The sequence below is a fragment of the Perissodus microlepis genome, chromosome 12 (genome assembly GCF_051167445.1).
Source record: "Perissodus microlepis isolate ML-2025 ecotype Zambia chromosome 12, ASM5116744v1, whole genome shotgun sequence".
Lineage (NCBI taxonomy): Eukaryota > Metazoa > Chordata > Actinopteri > Cichliformes > Cichlidae > Perissodus > Perissodus microlepis.
The window spans coordinates 29,951,200-29,967,950 of NC_140472.1; the positions used below are offsets into that span (position 1 = coordinate 29,951,200).

A 16,751-nucleotide genomic window follows, 5' to 3' on the forward strand; every position below is an offset into this window, starting at 1 on the left:
GGCTTCCTGCTCGCTTCTCAATCTATTATTCTCCTGCTGCAACATTTCGGTGTCCTCTTCCCATCGATCCCCAATGTCCCATCCTGACTGGAAACTATACTGAGTGACCGGAGATTCAGACCGAGGAGATCCATGAGCCCCACCAGGCTCCTCATGTCTCCGACGCGGCGGGGGAGTGTGTGCTGATCTGGGAAGTGATGATCTCCCCTGGGGGAGATAGTCACTTAAGTCATATCCTCGAAGAGCCTGGTGTCTCCTGGCACGCTGTTCTTCCATGCTTTTATTACAGGGATCAGATCCGGCTCGAAGGACCACTTGTTATAGCGGACGCCCTGGACCACTATCTCTGAAACGTGATTCGGTACTGTTCCCTGGTAATAACATCCGGTCAGAGACGGGGAATGATGTCAGAGTGGAAGAACTTTATTTGCCACGAGCCCACATCGAACACACACTCTCTCTGGCAAGTAAGGATGTGGTTACTTGCCCGCCTTAGTCCGATTCAACTCAAGTCCATAACTTGCCTGCAGAAGAGTTACTCTCCGACTACACTTTTAATTGCCACAGCAAGGAGAGAACGGGTGAGCACTCTGATTGGCTGTTGGCCCCTGGACAATCATGCTCCTCCCATGCAGGTAATGCATGCCCTGGCCCAAGGACTTTTTAACAGAGGCCATAAGAAGATAATTTGTAACATTCACTAAAGCTGTTTCTGTACTGTGATGAGCTCTGAAGCCCGACTAAAACTCTTTCAATTAACCATTCCTCAACCGATGATCAGTTAGCTCTTTTACAACTACTCTTTCATGAATTTCTGAGATAATAAGAATGATGGAGCTTGGCCTATAATTAGCTTTTTAAATAGTGGTTTAACTACTGCCATCTAAAAGGCCTGTGATATGTAGCTTAATAGAGACATATTTAAGATTGAAGCATTAAAGGTTAATGGTAGGACTTCTTTGAACACTCTTGTAGGAATGGGATCTAAAAAAAAAACACATAGATGATTTGGAGGAAGTACTGAAGCCAACTCAAATGTTCTTATTTTTTCAATCAGTGATGAAGATGTTCTAGCTTTGTGGATTTTTTATTTATTTATTTTTATAGAGCAACAAACTATTTGCTAAATGATGATCTTCTAAATTGGTGAGACAATTTCCACTCCAGCTTACATGTTATCTCTTTTATGGTGCATTTTTGAGAGTTATACCAGAGAAGCAAATACTTGTGATTTGATGCTTTTTCATTTTCTACTGTATCTGGAATCATATACAGCGAAGATGTAAATTTATTAATGAGATAATCAACCTTTGTGGGGGTAAAGTTCAGGTAGCTGGTCTGCAGTATGTTGACACATAGCATTGAAGAAGATAACAATGGAGGAATATTCGTAAACTAGTTACTGCACTTTCAGTAAGACATCTACTGTGATGAAATATATTCCCCACTGCGGTGTGATCCATTATTGTAAATTTAAATGTTGTTAGGAACTGGTCAGACAAAATGTGGAAATTATCAGACAAATATATAATATATAATGTAAAAAATGCATAAAAACAACATGACATTCCTGAGTTAAAACTTGATTAGCTGTGTTGTCTCTAATATGTGACTGTGTGCATCTGAAGTTGTTTGCACAAGTTATTATTATAAATTGCAACAAAGTAACATGTTCCTACAGGAAATTGAAATTTCTTGCACAGTATAATGATTTGTTCTTACAATTATCTTGTGTATAGGATAAATTTCACCTTATGGGACTTTAAGGCTTCGGTATAATGATATGTAGAGGAACCATATAGGTGTTCTTCTCCTTAGAGTGTTCTCATGTTCCAAACTGCACATACAACTAGTGCAATATGAGAAAGAACAGATATAAAAGGGAAACTTGAGATGGTAAGTGTTTTATATTTATTGGCGGAAAATGTTGAATATGTTGATGTTGGGGTCCCACCTTTGCCATTAAGAAGTATAAAGAAAAAAAGAACACAACGTGTTGAGTCCACAGTAAATCACAGTAAAACCACCTGTAATGTAGCAATTTCCTTTTAACATCTCAGCTATAGCAGCTCCACCCATGCCTTCCATCCAATTATCTCGCAGGTTCAGCCGCAGTATTGAAGTGTTGGTTACCAGGGGAACCGCCAGTGCTTTGGTGCCCTGAAAATACACAACCATACCCCCCCAACCCATCCTCAAAGTGAATTTCTTCTGTTTGTTCACAGCAGTATATATTCTTATCTGCATTCCTGTTAAAATATGTACTCACACAGGTGGGCAGAGAGAGAGAGGGGAATATTAAACCTGTACAAGACAAATGAAGCAGAAGGGAGCGACGTGGAGGCGTAGGTCAGAAATGAAACTCACAGCACATGAAAATTATTGTTTCTAGCATGGCTAATGAGAAAGTTGAGTGCATGAAGCCTTAACTGAGTCGACTTGATGATAAATAGGACAGAATCTGCCTCATCGGAGTATAGCACGTTTAAATGCAAGCGAAGTAAATTTCTGTAAGATTTAAAAAGCGTATCAATTTCCTAGACATAAAACAGATAACCTTTGGAAGTCACACTTTGTGATTTTACCCTTTGTGTTTGACAGATAAAGACATATTTAAAATCCAATTTAATCTGTCTGAATGATGTTCCTGGTGCTGGAACCTACGGAATGAGCTGGTTAAGGAATGAATTTATCTTTTATAACTTTCATTTACACCATTATAGAGCAGTGCAAGCCTGTAAAAATGTCAAACTGTGCAGCAGCTGAAAGCCCCTGCCTGACCAGTTTCAGTTTTGGAAAGAATGTACTCGTCCCTCAGTCGGATATGTAAAACCAAAGAGGTATTTTACACTGATTACTATAAAAAAAGACAGTAATTATTATCGATTACTAGGGATAGATAGGGGTCACAATTGACAAAAATACAATTTTAAATTTTGTTTTGTTTTAATCTTTTGTGCTTCTTCTTTTTTTAAATGAGTATATTGTAAGAATAATAAAGAAACCTTAATGATGTGTATATGTATGGAAATGTTAATGTTTAATACTAAATGTAGTGCAAATCTGTTTATTTCAGGTTGTGACACTATAATAATCTTGTCTCTAATGTTTAGCAGGACCATGTAATTAAATAGGTTTTCTCTATCAGCATAGATCAATAGAATGAAAATAGAAGAACAGAAGCTTGTTTTCTTAAGAGGTGAAATACTGGAGTAAGTATTGGTGAGGTCTATATAACAGACTAGAGCATCAAAGCTATGTATCCACAAAATGAAAACAACTGACAGGTAAGTCATAACATTGATTATCTTGTTACAAACGGAACTGTCAAATGTTGTCAACAAGTACTGTAGACGGGATGCAGGAAAAGCGTAATGGGGCTTTAGGATAAAATGTGACAATTAACAATACCGCTTGCTGCATAAATCAAATGTATGGAGATCTTGTAGGAAAAGCAATATTAGCGTTAATGTGTTTTGAGTAGATTTGGTACATGTTTTAAGGTAAAAATCCTGATAGCATACTTTATTATCTCATCTAAAAGTCCATTACTGCAACTTTAATGGTCATTACCACTAGCTAAGACAAGAAAAACATCACAGTGAAATGCAAATCGTGCTTGTTTGATAAGTATCTGTTAGCTGCAAAGAACTTTACCACAAATTTGACCAAGGACGCTTGCAAACTTTGCACATTAGGTTTACAAAATAGTGGAGAGAAGAAAAATCAACAATACCTAGCTTTAAGGCTGGCTAAAGCTCTTACTCTTCAAATTAATAAGCTCGTTGCTTGCATTTGTTAGATGAGATGCTACCAACATCTAAATCATCTATAATAATAATAATAATAATGGATTGCATTTATATAGCGCTTTTCGGGGACCTCAAAGCGCTTTACAATTCCACTATTCATTCACTCTCACATTCACACACTGGTGGAGGCAGCTACAGTTGTAGCCACAGCTGCCTTGGGACAGACTGACAGAAGCGAGGCTGCCATATCGCGCCATCGGCCCCTCTGGCCATCACATCTACAGCTACATCATCTTGTTCAAAAAATCTAAGCTGCAGTCAGTGCATGGAAATGAAAATGATCTAAACAATGCAATGGTGTTCATTTGTTTGTGTTTTTCTCACCAAGAAGCAATAGCTTACTTTATTAATAAATCTTACAATGTAGCATCACTACTACTGCTACCGCAGTGAACTTTTGAAGTCTTGATTGCTTTGGTTGGTTTAAAGTATTTTGTTGGGAGGAGGATCAGCACAATAGGAGACAGATGATTAAGTGTTGGGGATGATCCATTTATGTTCCGTGTCCTTGGAAAAGAACTGAAATCTTTGAATCTCGGATGCGCTGGACTTGGACACAGAACTGACTACTAGTGATCTCATGATCATCTATCCTGAACGAGCCATGTGACTTTGAATTAGCATATCATTCACTGAGTAAAAGCCTGGATTAATCTAAAGTACTGTTACAAGATAATCATTTTGAACATGCCTAGCTGGTACTCAGTTTCACACGCATGTGAGGACCTTTGCACAGTTGGTTCATTTCAAATATCCTCCATCAGGTGAAACTGATCTGATGAGTGAGCCAGGGAGAGAAAAGGGAGATATTCTTCCATTCTACACAAAAAGAGAAGGGTTGTGGGGGTTGGCCTGAACCTTCTGTATCAGTTTTTAATACAGCATGACCGCGGTTTTATAATGGTGTCATCATTTTCTTTGGTACCTAACCCCCAATAGCTTGAAAATCATCTCTTTAAAGTCTGTTTAAAGCCAGAAAGAAATATGTTGAATGATGTGTTGACTTTTTAACACCAGATAAAAATGTTTTCAGTGACCCTGCTAAGGTTAAAAACTGTGAAAAAAATTAGCTGTATTGTCTGTGTAGCACTTACGTGGAATTACATAAAGTACCAATGGATAATTACCAAGGTAATAAGTAATTTGGGCTAGTATCAGAAGACTGAGAACGACTCTTAGAGCTCTGGTACACGAATGGCAGAGAAACCAGACAAACACAGTTGTGTGGCTTTAAAAGTACTTTAGTGATGTTAAGCCTTGTAAAATAAATTTGTAAACAACACAGTATTTCAACAGGTTTTAACAGAATGTCAAGTATAAAAATTTCCCCCAAAGTAGCAAAAAAATAGAATTAAATAAAATTGTGCACAAGTAAAAGAATTAGTCTTTTTTAAGTCCAAATGGTACCGGTGGGGCCCATGACAAACAGGTGTATTCCAATAGAATTCGTCCGACAAGGAGTGTGTGTGTGATTGTCTGTCCTACCGTACTACTTGTACAGTAGAGGATTGTAGTCCATCAATGTGCGCATGAGTGTGCATGTATATGTATATCGTCTCCTAGGATCTTGGGTTGGCTCGCCATCCAGTGAACACTGGAACACTCTGGGTTCTGGAATCGCTGACCTGGTCTTTGGATTCGTCCCATATAAAAACCTGACCTATAAACAATGGCCAAATATATGTCACGTCCCCTTTAAGGATAACTCTCACAAATTAAACTAAAGTAGTGTCACAGTGCAGTAACTACTATTCAGATCAGCTATCATCAATTCAATCATCATCAGTTCAGTCATGTTGTACAACATTAAAATATCAAGTTTCAAAGTTCAAAGTATCAATATCCAAAATTTCACAGTATCAAGGTTCAATTATTTGTAACCTGCAGTAACATTAAAGATTATCTACAAGGTTTTAAACATTCAGGAATTATAGTCACCATATAATTCACTTTCATTGTAAACAATTAATTACATCCATCAAAATAAACTCACTGTACATATATATCTAATCACAAATAAATAAGTATATTACCCCTTTTAAGAAATGGAATAATATGCAAATGCTTATCAGAAAATGAACAAAGTGCAAATAATCAATTTCAATAACACGTAAACACAAGGACTCAGTCCACAAATAGGAGTATTAAAATAGACGTGCTTAATCCCGCTTGTACCATAGGCCTACTAGTACAAGTGGAAATACACTAAAAATTACCTCCAAGTGTTCAATACTGAGTATTGTAAAACAACTGATTGACATCAAAATTTAAACAGGAAGCAGGATAAAGTCTGCTTACAATTATCTCTCATAAAGTTATTTTTAGCTGCTTTAACCATTTACAGCTTTTCACATGTTAATGACTTAGTTAATGATCTAACTAACATAACAACAGTGCGTTTCAGAGACATCCAACAACTGTACCCACACTCCGCACATCACGTGTCTGATTAGCCACATTTAGCTTACCGCCGTCGAGTGGATGCTCAGCGTTTACGTGGAGCCACAGCTCAGTAAACCTTCTGGTTTCGCTCTGCCCTTGACGACAACAAGTGCAAATACATAGTTTGTGAAAAATATCAGTTTAGATGGTATTTTTTTTAACTCGTTAGAGGTTAATTTCTCCAGCTTACCGATAACAAAGTTTTAGTCCGTCTGCTCTGTTCGGCTGTAGGAGCAAGAGACTGAAAACTTGGGAGCTGGTACTAAGGAGGGACAAGAGCTGCCTAGAGCTTCACCGATTGGCTGACATGCGAGGAGTGGAGTAAAACAATAGGCTCTCATCAGAGCTCATCAACCCTCTGAGAAAACTTAACCCTTGTTTGACCAGAGCATATCATATATAATCTGCGTCCCTTCTATGTTTAAATAAATATTTTGATCTCATTTCACTTTCATTAACAGGGACAGTAAGAACAGAACAATGAACATTAAATGTTTTAATTTTTCTTCTCTTTTTGCTTGAGATGATTTTAGGAACTGGGTTACACCCTCCCCTCTTGAATTCATGCAAGTCCCTTTGCATGTCTACTGTGAACTGCATCATCTAAGAACAATAATTCAGCTTTAGCATTTAAAGAGTCAATGAAAGCTGTGGTTAAACCCTGAAATAATGATTTGACCACAGTGACAAGGGGATTTCCCAATTCAGCATAGTCTAGCCTTTTTGGTGGCTGGCGACTTCTTTCAGATCGTCGGACAGGAATTTCTTTGCTTATTTGTTCATCTCTCTCCTTGTTTACTGTTTCCCTGTCAAATATCAAGTCCTCTCCTTCCTCATCACTCCCTAACATGTCTGAGAGAAGTAGGATTTGTTCATCCCTCATGTCAGGGTGATCCGTAGAAGGTAAGTCTCTTTCCTTTTCAGGTTCGTCATTTCCAGGTAAGTCTCTTTCCTTTTCAGGTAAGTCTTCCTCATACGAGGCTTCTCCATAACTTGCGATCTGATTGTCATAAGGTTGGTTATGGTCAGCATGACTGGCTGGAACAACATCGGAGATGGTGTCTGCACAAGCTGGAGTATTACCAGCCAACTTGTCTTGATCTGCAGTCACATCATCTTGACCAAGACTTGATTTATGAGTCAGCAGAACATCTCGCTTGACAATGTACGCCGAGTCATTTGGCACTGATCTATCTGCAAACCAGTGGACTGAAACAATATCATCCTCGTCCGAGGGGTGATCTGCTCTTTCATTGTCTTTGTGAGTGGTCTGTCGCGTTCTGGGCCTTTTCTTTGGTTCTGGTTGTTCACGTTTCACTTCCTTGGCTGCAGAGAGGAACCCACAAGGGAGTAAGAGGTCTCTGTGTAGGGTGCGTATGGGGCCATCCCCGCCCTCTGGTTTAACGGTGTAGACGGGGAGGTCTCCAGCTCGTTTCACCACCACATAGACGGTCTGCTCCCATTTATCGGCGAGTTTGTGTTTTCCTCGAATGCGTATGTTCCTGACCAGCACTCGGTCCCCGATTTCCAAGGTAGATGTGGTCACATGTTTGTCAAATCTGGTTTTGTTCCTTTCGGCTACCTTTGCAGCACTCTGTGTAGCTATTCTATAGCTCTCCTCAAGATGGGATTTGAGGTCCTTAACATATTGGGAGTGTGACTTGTTTTGTTGTTCTCTCACAGGTAAACCGAAAGCCAAATCGACAGGCAACCGTGGCTGACGCCCAAACATCAGCTCATACGGTGTGAATCCAGTTACCTCGTTCTTGGTACAGTTGTACGCATGAACTAAAGGCTTTACAAAATCCTTCCAATGTGACTTGTCTTTGTTCTCCAGAGTTCCAAGCATACTTAAGAGTGTTCGGTTAAAACGCTCCACCGGGTTGCCCCTGGGATGGTACGGCGTAGTCCGAATCTTCTGTATGCCTGCTACTTCACACAGCCCCTTGATCAGCTGAGACTCAAAATCAGGCCCTTGATCGCTGTGTAATTTTTCAGGAATGCCATAGTGTACTATGAAATGGTCCCACAGACACTTTGCGACAGTCCGAGCTTTTTGGTTCGATGCTGGGATAGCGACTGCATATTTAGTAAAATGATCTGTGATGACAAGAACATCTTTCACATTACTGCTGTCTGGTTCAATGGATAGGAAATCCATGCAGACTAACTCGAGGGGTCTTGTCGTCATGATATTCACCAAAGGTGCAGCCTTCTCAGGTAACGTTTTCCTGCGCACACACCTGTGGCAGGTCTTTATCTTTTTCTCCACATCTGAGGACATTCTCGGCCAATAGAACCTGGCTCTGACCAGATCGAGTGTGCGCTCTATTCCCATATGACCCATGTTGTCATGTAGGCTTGTCAACACAGACTCTCGCAGGTCTTCAGGTAAGACCAACTGGTAATGTTTATTACCGCCTTCATGGCGTGTTCTGTAGAGAATGTCATTGCACAGCTCGAACCTGTTCAACTCTCTCAGCAATAGGACTATGTCTGGAAGTTCTTTCCTCAATGTGGGAGGGGGTTTCTCCCCACTCTCCATCTGGGTGATAATATGTCTGATGCACCGATCAGATCTCTGGCTGTCTCTGAGATCTGCCTGTGAGAGTTTGGGAATGATGTCTAGGCCTCCCAACGTCTCTTCGTGCTCAAAGCTGTCAGGTACAGCACCTTCAGAAATGGCAAGACTTTCGACAAGGGACATACCTGCATCATCACCCAAAGTTTCAGAGGTGGTTGAGTGATAAACAAACTGTCTCTCACAGATAGCATGAACAATGTCCTGATCAACTGAGTCAATATTGTCTGGATCTGACAGATGTTGTTTTGCGAACTGGCATATCCGGTCTCTCTCCTTTTGAGATGTAAGGTCATCAGGTAGCTTGCCATGAGGACGACGCGAGAGTCCATCGGCATCTCCATTTTGTTTTCCAGAACGATACTGGAGTCTGAAATTGAAGGTAGAGAGGGCCGCCAACCACCTGTAGCTGGTTGCATCGAGTTTTGCTGAGGTGAGAATGTAGGTCAGAGGGTTTGAGTCTGTGACAACGGTGAACTCAGCTCAGTCACTCAGCTTCTCTGTTACAGCCCACTTTAAAGCCAAAAACTCGAGCTTATGTGCTGGATAGCGGGACTCACTACACGACAAACCTCTACTCGCGTAGGCGATAACCCGCAGCTGTCCCTCCTGCTCCTGGTATAAGGCTGCTCCAAGGCCCGTAGTGCTCGCATCTGTATGAAGGATGTAAGGCAGCTTTGGGTCAGCAAAGGCCAGGACTGGAGGCGACGTTAGCTTGTCAATGATAGCCTCAAATGCTTTCTGGCATGCAGGGGTACACAGTCCATAAAACGGCTCCTTTGGATCATGATACTGATTACTCCTCCCTTTTGATTTGCAATGCTTCCTCAGTGGTGGATAACTGGACGTTAGATCGTTCAGCGGTTTCACAATACTTGAGTAGCCTTTAACAAACCGTCTGTAATACCCACAGAACCCAAGGAAGGATCTCAGCTCCTTAAGGTTCTGAGGGACTGGCCAAGTTTTAAGTGTGGCCGTCTTTTCTGGGTCAGTTTCCACTCCGTCCTGTGAAACAACATGCCCCAAGTACCGAACTGAGGACTGGAAGAACTTGCACTTTTCGGGAGACAGCTTTAACCCATACTCCTTTAAGCGTTCCAGGACTTTCATGAGTCTGGCTTCATGCTCCTCAAGGGTTTTCGAGAAAACTATGAGATCATCCAGGAAAACAACAACTTCCTTCAGATTTATGTCTCCCATGCATCTCTCCATAAGCCTCTGAAAAGTACTTGGCGCGTTTGTCACTCCCTGTGGCATACGGTTGAACTCCCAGAAACCTAGTGGACAGACAAAGGCAGTCTTGGGCTTATCACTCTCTGCAACTTCGATCTGATAATAGCCGGACTTAAGATCGAGTGTACTGAACCACTTGGACCCTGAGAGTGCGGTGAAGGTGTCATCCAGTCTTGGGAGGGCGTATGCATCTTTCACTGTTTGTAAGTTTAACTTACGGTAGTCAACACACAGACGTACCTGGCCGTTCTTCTTCCTGACCACAACAATTGGCGAGGAGAATGGGGACTCGCTCTCGCGGATTACTCCAGTTGCGAGAAGCTCTTGCAGATGCTTTCGAACAGCCTCTATGTCGTGCGGGTGAATCGGTCGGGCTCTGTGTTTGAATGGTGTCTCATCTGATAGCTTAATGTGGTGTTTGACCTTGTCCGTCCTTCCAAAATCCAGATCAGTCTGGGCAAAGACCTCTGGCATGCTGCTCAGCTTTTGAGTAATGCGGTCTTTCCAGTCAGAAGGGATGGGAGAGTCGGCAAAGTCAAATGTCACAGTAGAGGTCTTGGATGGTTCACGCTCTGATGATTCGCTCACACTTTGCTTGTGAGGTAGGACAGTCTGTATTGCACTGAGTTCGGCAATCACGCTCTTAGCTGGGATGGTAATGTCATGCTCTGACTCATTGGAAACTACTACAGGTAGTTTGCACAACTGGTTACTTGGCAAGTCAAGGAGACAGGTTTGCACTAAAAGCCCCCCAGGCAGGGAAGATACTGAAGGATATTCCAACAGGGCAGATCTCTCAGTGTAAAATTCTTTGATTGATACTGTCCCCTCTAGAACGACTGTTTTCCCAGCTGGGACGATCACTTCATCCTTGCCACGCATCCTCACTAATCCAACGTTTTCATCTGAACCTTGCTTTTGCCGCAACTCCAGTACTTTGAGTACGGTTCTGTACCCATGAGGAATGGGATGGTAGCCCTCTGGGTTTGTCTCTCTGTACATTTCATACACTACATCAAGAGTGTTTGTTCCAATCAATACACAAGACTTCGTTAATGTCCCGGTGTCTGGGACTACTAGAGCTAGCGTTTTGACTTCTAGTTCAGCACCAAGAAAGTCTTTAGGAAAGGTGATTCCAATCTCAACATAACCCAGGTAAGGTACAAGCTGCCCATTGGCCCCTTCAACCTCCAGAAGGTCATGTAGTGGCTCTATCTGTTGCTCAGACAAATACTGGTCATAGTAGGACTTGGTGACAGTGGTCACTTGAGAACCTGTGTCAAGGAGACAACTGCACACCTTACCTTTGATCGTGACTTGACCTGTACTCTTTGTGCCTATGAGCCTCTTAGGTAGTCTGAAAGGTTGTTCTCCAACATGGGATTGCCTCAAAGTGGCCTGTGCTCTTGGTTTAGCTTGACTTCCAGATTTAGCGGGACGATGTTGACCTGCTTCAGTCCCAGTTTGCCCCACAACTGAGACTGCGTCTAAAAATCCTGGTCAGCAGATGGAGTGTTTTGCATCTCCCAAATGCGACGCTTCTCTCTCAATTGCTTCCTCTTATCAGCGACAAGAGTAGGGTCTGGGTCATTACTGCAACTTGCTGAGATGTGGCCATCCTGACCACACTTGAAGCAGTACCAGGGTTTTGGCTGGGTGCTCAGCCGCAAGTTGGCAGGCTTCGCACTTGTGACCTTGGTGCTAGGTGTTGCCATAGCCATCTCACGTAAATCACACTCAGCCTTGTCCTTAGGCTTGGAGCTTTTCTTCTGTTTCTTTGCCATCAAATTAGTAAGCTGACTCTGTAGGGATGCAACTTGCTTCCTCAGATCTGTCAACGGGTCAGAATCAGATTGAGTCACTGCCTGTAGCTCACTACAGGTGCAAGTCTTTTGACAGTGTGCCACAACCCGCTGCCGGGTTGAGCCAAGGTGTTTCTTCATCCGTGTAGCTTTAGCTGCCAGTCTATCTTCTTCTGTTCGGAGCATTAATAGAAGTTCTGAGAATGTTGGAGGTTGGCTTTTCTTGTTTTCAAGATTAAGATCCGAGAGCAAGGTGTGGTCCCAACATCCACGACAAAACTGCTTGAGAATGTGTTTATCGGCATCCCCAGCAGAGACTCCTCCCCTCTTCAGAGTAAGGTTCAATGCGCCCTGAAGACGGCAGAGGTACGCAGAGGCCTTTTCACCAGGATCCTGAAGAGTGTTCATGAATTGGGCGAAAAGCTCCTCTCCATCTTCCACTGTTCCAAAAGCTGCATCCAACAACTGAAGGTAAGTTTCAGGTGCAGCTTCTGGGTTCAGTCTGTTGACAATGTCAGCTGCAGGGGACAACAAGCTCTCAAAGATCTTTCTAGATTTTTGAAGTTCAGACATGGCGGGGTCTTTCCTGAGAAGTTCAACATGTGAACGCCATGTGTCATAATCTGTCTCACCGCTGGGTCTGGGGATCCTGCCAGAGAATGAGCGGAGTCTCATTGGAGAATATGAATGTGCAATCAAGTCATCTTTCTTCACGATGTGTTCCACAATGACTTTCTGAATTTCGGGTGGGTTGAAACTGTTTGCCGCACTAAATGGGCTCTTTTTGAAATCAACAGGTAGGTGTGGCTCCGTACCACCTTGAATCAATCCTACCTGTGGTGGAACTTCAGACAACTGCTGGCATGCAATCTCAGAAGTTTCAAGAGAGGGGTGAAGCTGGTTCTCCCTGTTTGGATCATCAACTTGCATGGAGGAGAGCATACATTCATCATCGGTCTCTGAACTCCCAATGATTTCACTGATCTCTGTCATCATCGACTTAAGTACCTCTTCAAAACTTTTGCCACTCAGTTTTGCCACCTGCTTTATTTCATCTAAGTAGGATTTAGTAGCACTGCCACCCACCTTGGCAGTGTAAACGCTGGAGAGAGCTCTTACATGGTATTTTACACCAGATTTCCCTTCAACTTCATATGTTTATGGCAAAAGATCAGTTAAGGCATCAATGGAGTTACCACTTCGGTACTCAACGATCAGGTTTTTGAAAAATTCTGAGTTTGGATCTACAACTGGGACGGCTCTAAAGGTACCATACTGCTTCAAAAAGTCAAGAACCTCTTCATCATCCGATGAATTGAGTGTACCACTAACAATTACTGCATTGGGGACTTTGATACCTGAGCTCAATACAAAATCCATCTTGTGGCAATAGCAAAAGATGTTTCAATGAAAATACTAGGGCTGCCACAAACGATTATTTTGATAGTCGACTAGTCACCGATTATTTTTGTGATTAGTCGACTAATCAGATCGTGCATCCATTGGACGTAAAACGTACAGCTTATTGCACCAGCAGCATCTGCTCTTATATAACTATCATTAGCTTACAGCTTTAAGTGTTTAAGGTATGTGCTAACTAAAAATAAAGACAAGATGACAGTTTATTACATTTTAATGAAATTTGCAGATTGTTTCAGTGAAGCTTAAACTCAGGCGTCTGCTCCTTGCTATCTAAAATATAACAGGACTCCAGAGTATATTCTCGAGCATCTCACACTTCTAATAATCAGCTGTCTGCTTGATGTTTATTCAGCTGTGTAAAAACTATAACTTTAATCTCAGCCGAAACAATTTACTCAGGAACAAATAAAATACTGAAAAAAAGCCAAACAATAACATATTTAAGTTATTTAAGTGACTTATATATCATGTTTAACCTGAGTAGCGAAAGACAGCAGTGGGTTTGAAAACGATTTGCCGGGAGTCCGGTGTTCTCACGGCTCTAGTGAGCGTTAAACCCCGGCTAGCTATCTAGCTAGTGGGTAACAGACGTCTCCGAAAACGTCGGAGCGCTTTTGAAAATATGTGGTGTCTTGATAAACTGAGCAGATATTTGAGGTTTACACAGCTACATTCTCGCCTGAAAATATGTTAAATGTTTATTTTGTGACCCAGAAAGAGTAATAAGAGAAATATTAAAACTAACTAGCTGCCGCCATTGTTGGAAACTGAGCTGCGCCGCGCTATGAATTCTGGGACACAGCTTCTTCTTCTTCGGGGTTTAACGGCAGCTGGCATCCTTGTACATGCAGTGCTGCCATCTTCTGTTTCAGTCCGTTATTACACTCTTAAATCCTACTACTTATTCCTGCGTCTTTTGGGATCTTACAAAGCTTCAAACGACGCGTCGACTATTAAATTAGTCGTCGACGATTTTGATAGTCGACGTAATCGTGACTAGTCGACTAATCGTGGCAGCCCTAGAAAATACACACTTTAAGGAGGTTTCACTGCTGATATTCATGCACCAAAGAGCTCCTGGCTGGCTCGCCACTTTTGTAGCACTTACGTGGAATTACATAAAGTACCAATGGATAATTACCAAGGTAATAAGTAATTTGGGCTAGTATCAGAAGACTGAGAACGACTCTTAGAGCTCTGGTACACGAATGGCAGAGAAACCAGACAAACACAGTTGTGTGGCTTTAAAAGTACTTTAGTGATGTTAAGCCTTGTAAAATAAATTTGTAAACAACACAGTATTTCAACAGGTTTTAACAGAATGTCAAGTATAAAAATTTCCCCCAAAGTAGCAAAAAAATAGAATTAAATAAAATTGTGCACAAGTAAAAGAATTAGTCTTTTTTAAGTCCAAATGGTACCGGTGGGGCCCATGACAAACAGGTGTATTCCAATAGAATTCGTCCGACAAGGAGTGTGTGTGTGATTGTCTGTCCTACCGTACTACTTGTACAGTAGAGGATTGTAGTCCATCAATGTGCGCATGAGTGTGCATGTATATGTATATCGTCTCCTAGGATCTTGGGTTGGCTCGCCATCCAGTGAACACTGGAACACTCTGGGTTCTGGAATCGCTGACCTGGTCTTTGGATTCGTCCCATATAAAAACCTGACCTATAAACAATGGCCAAATATATGTCACGTCCCCTTTAAGGATAACTCTCACAAATTAAACTAAAGTAGTGTCACAGTGCAGTAACTACTATTCAGATCAGCTATCATCAATTCAATCATCATCAGTTCAGTCATGTTGTACAACATTAAAATATCAAGTTTCAAAGTTCAAAGTATCAATATCCAAAATTTCACAGTATCAAGGTTCAATTATTTGTAACCTGCAGTAACATTAAAGATTATCTACAAGGTTTTAAACATTCAGGAATTATAGTCACCATATAATTCACTTTCATTGTAAACAATTAATTACATCCATCAAAATAAACTCACTGTACATATATATCTAATCACAAATAAATAAGTATATTACCCCTTTTAAGAAATGGAATAATATGCAAATGCTTATCAGAAATTGAACAAAGTGCAAATAATCAATTTCAATAACACGTAAACACAAGGACTCAGTCCACAAATAGGAGTATTAAAATAGACGTGCTTAATCCCGCTTGTACCATAGGCCTACTAGTACAAGTGGAAATACACTAAAAATTACCTCCAAGTGTTCAATACTGAGTATTGTAAAACAACTGATTGACATCAAAATTTAAACAGGAAGCAGGATAAAGTCTGCTTACAATTATCTCTCATAAAGTTATTTTTAGCTGCTTTAACCATTTACAGCTTTTCACATGTTAATGACTTAGTTAATGATCTAACTAACATAACAACAGTGCGTTTCAGAGACATCCAACAACTGTACCCACACTCCGCACATCACGTGTCTGATTAGCCACATTTAGCTTACCGCCGTCGAGTGGATGCTCAGCGTTTACGTGGAGCCACAGCTCAGTAAACCTTCTGGTTTCGCTCTGCCCTTGACGACAACAAGTGCAAATACATAGTTTGTGAAAAATATCAGTTTAGATGGTATTTTTTTTTAACTCGTTAGAGGTTAATTTCTCCAGCTTACCGATAACAAAGTTTTAGTCCGTCTGCTCTGTTCGGCTGTAGGAGCAAGAGACTGAAAACTTGGGAGCTGGTACTAAGGAGGGACAAGAGCTGCCTAGAGCTTCACCGATTGGCTGACATGCGAGGAGTGGAGTAAAACAATAGGCTCTCATCAGAGCTCATCAACCCTCTGAGAAAACTTAACCCTTGTTTGACCAGAGCATAGCATATATAATCTGTGTCCCTTCTATGTTTAAATAAATATTTTGATCTCATTTCACTTTCATTAACAGGGACAGTAAGAACAGAACAATGAACATTAAATGTTTTAATTTTTCTTCTCTTTTTGTTTGAGATGATTTTAGGAACTGGGTTACATCTGCTTTGAAATGTTCTAGGGATATCTGCTGAGGGTGTAGATTGACAGGTCTAATAAATGAAATGCACTAAGGGAGAAATCATAAAGTGCTGCAAAGACTATATTAAACACAGTGTGGCTGTTTCTCTGGTGCGGTCTGTTTGGAACAAAACTCCAAAACTACTTGAATTTATTAAATTTAATTTTAAATGTCTACTTAGATTACTCAATTATTGAAATACCCCCCCCCCCCCCCCTTTTTTTTTATAAGGTTTGGTTTCAGTCTCCAGTTTAACTTGTGGTTTCTTAGCTGGGGTAATAACACTCCACAGCTATTGTGAGAACCACTGATATTAATATAGTTTGATTACTGTAAATCCCAAATTGCACAGAATATAATGAATACAAAGCTGATGGAAAGCAGTTAAAATTTTTACCTTCAGTATACTATTTCTTTTATGTAGACTTAAATACCT

At 41.1% G+C, this 16,751-nt stretch overlaps 2 protein-coding genes across 2 annotated transcripts in view; both read right to left on the reverse strand.

The window, feature by feature from the left end:
- Positions 1-16,751, reverse strand: part of lrrc74b (leucine rich repeat containing 74B) — a 32,404-nt gene that overhangs the window by 12,332 nt on the left and 3,321 nt on the right. The window contains exon 4 of the mRNA XM_084945192.1: positions 2,028-2,160. Coding sequence (XP_084801318.1) covers positions 2,028-2,160 — 133 coding nt within the window. The remainder of the gene's footprint in view (positions 1-2,027; positions 2,161-16,751) is intronic.
- On the reverse strand, positions 2,091-9,308 carry LOC146376584 (protein NYNRIN-like). Its single transcript, XM_084945191.1, has 2 exons — positions 6,445-9,308; positions 2,091-6,349 (listed from the first exon to the last, which is right to left on the reverse strand). The coding sequence occupies exon 1, from the start codon at positions 8,959-8,961 to the stop codon at positions 6,817-6,819; it is 2,145 nt and encodes a 714-aa protein (XP_084801317.1). The 5' UTR covers positions 8,962-9,308; the 3' UTR covers positions 2,091-6,349; positions 6,445-6,816.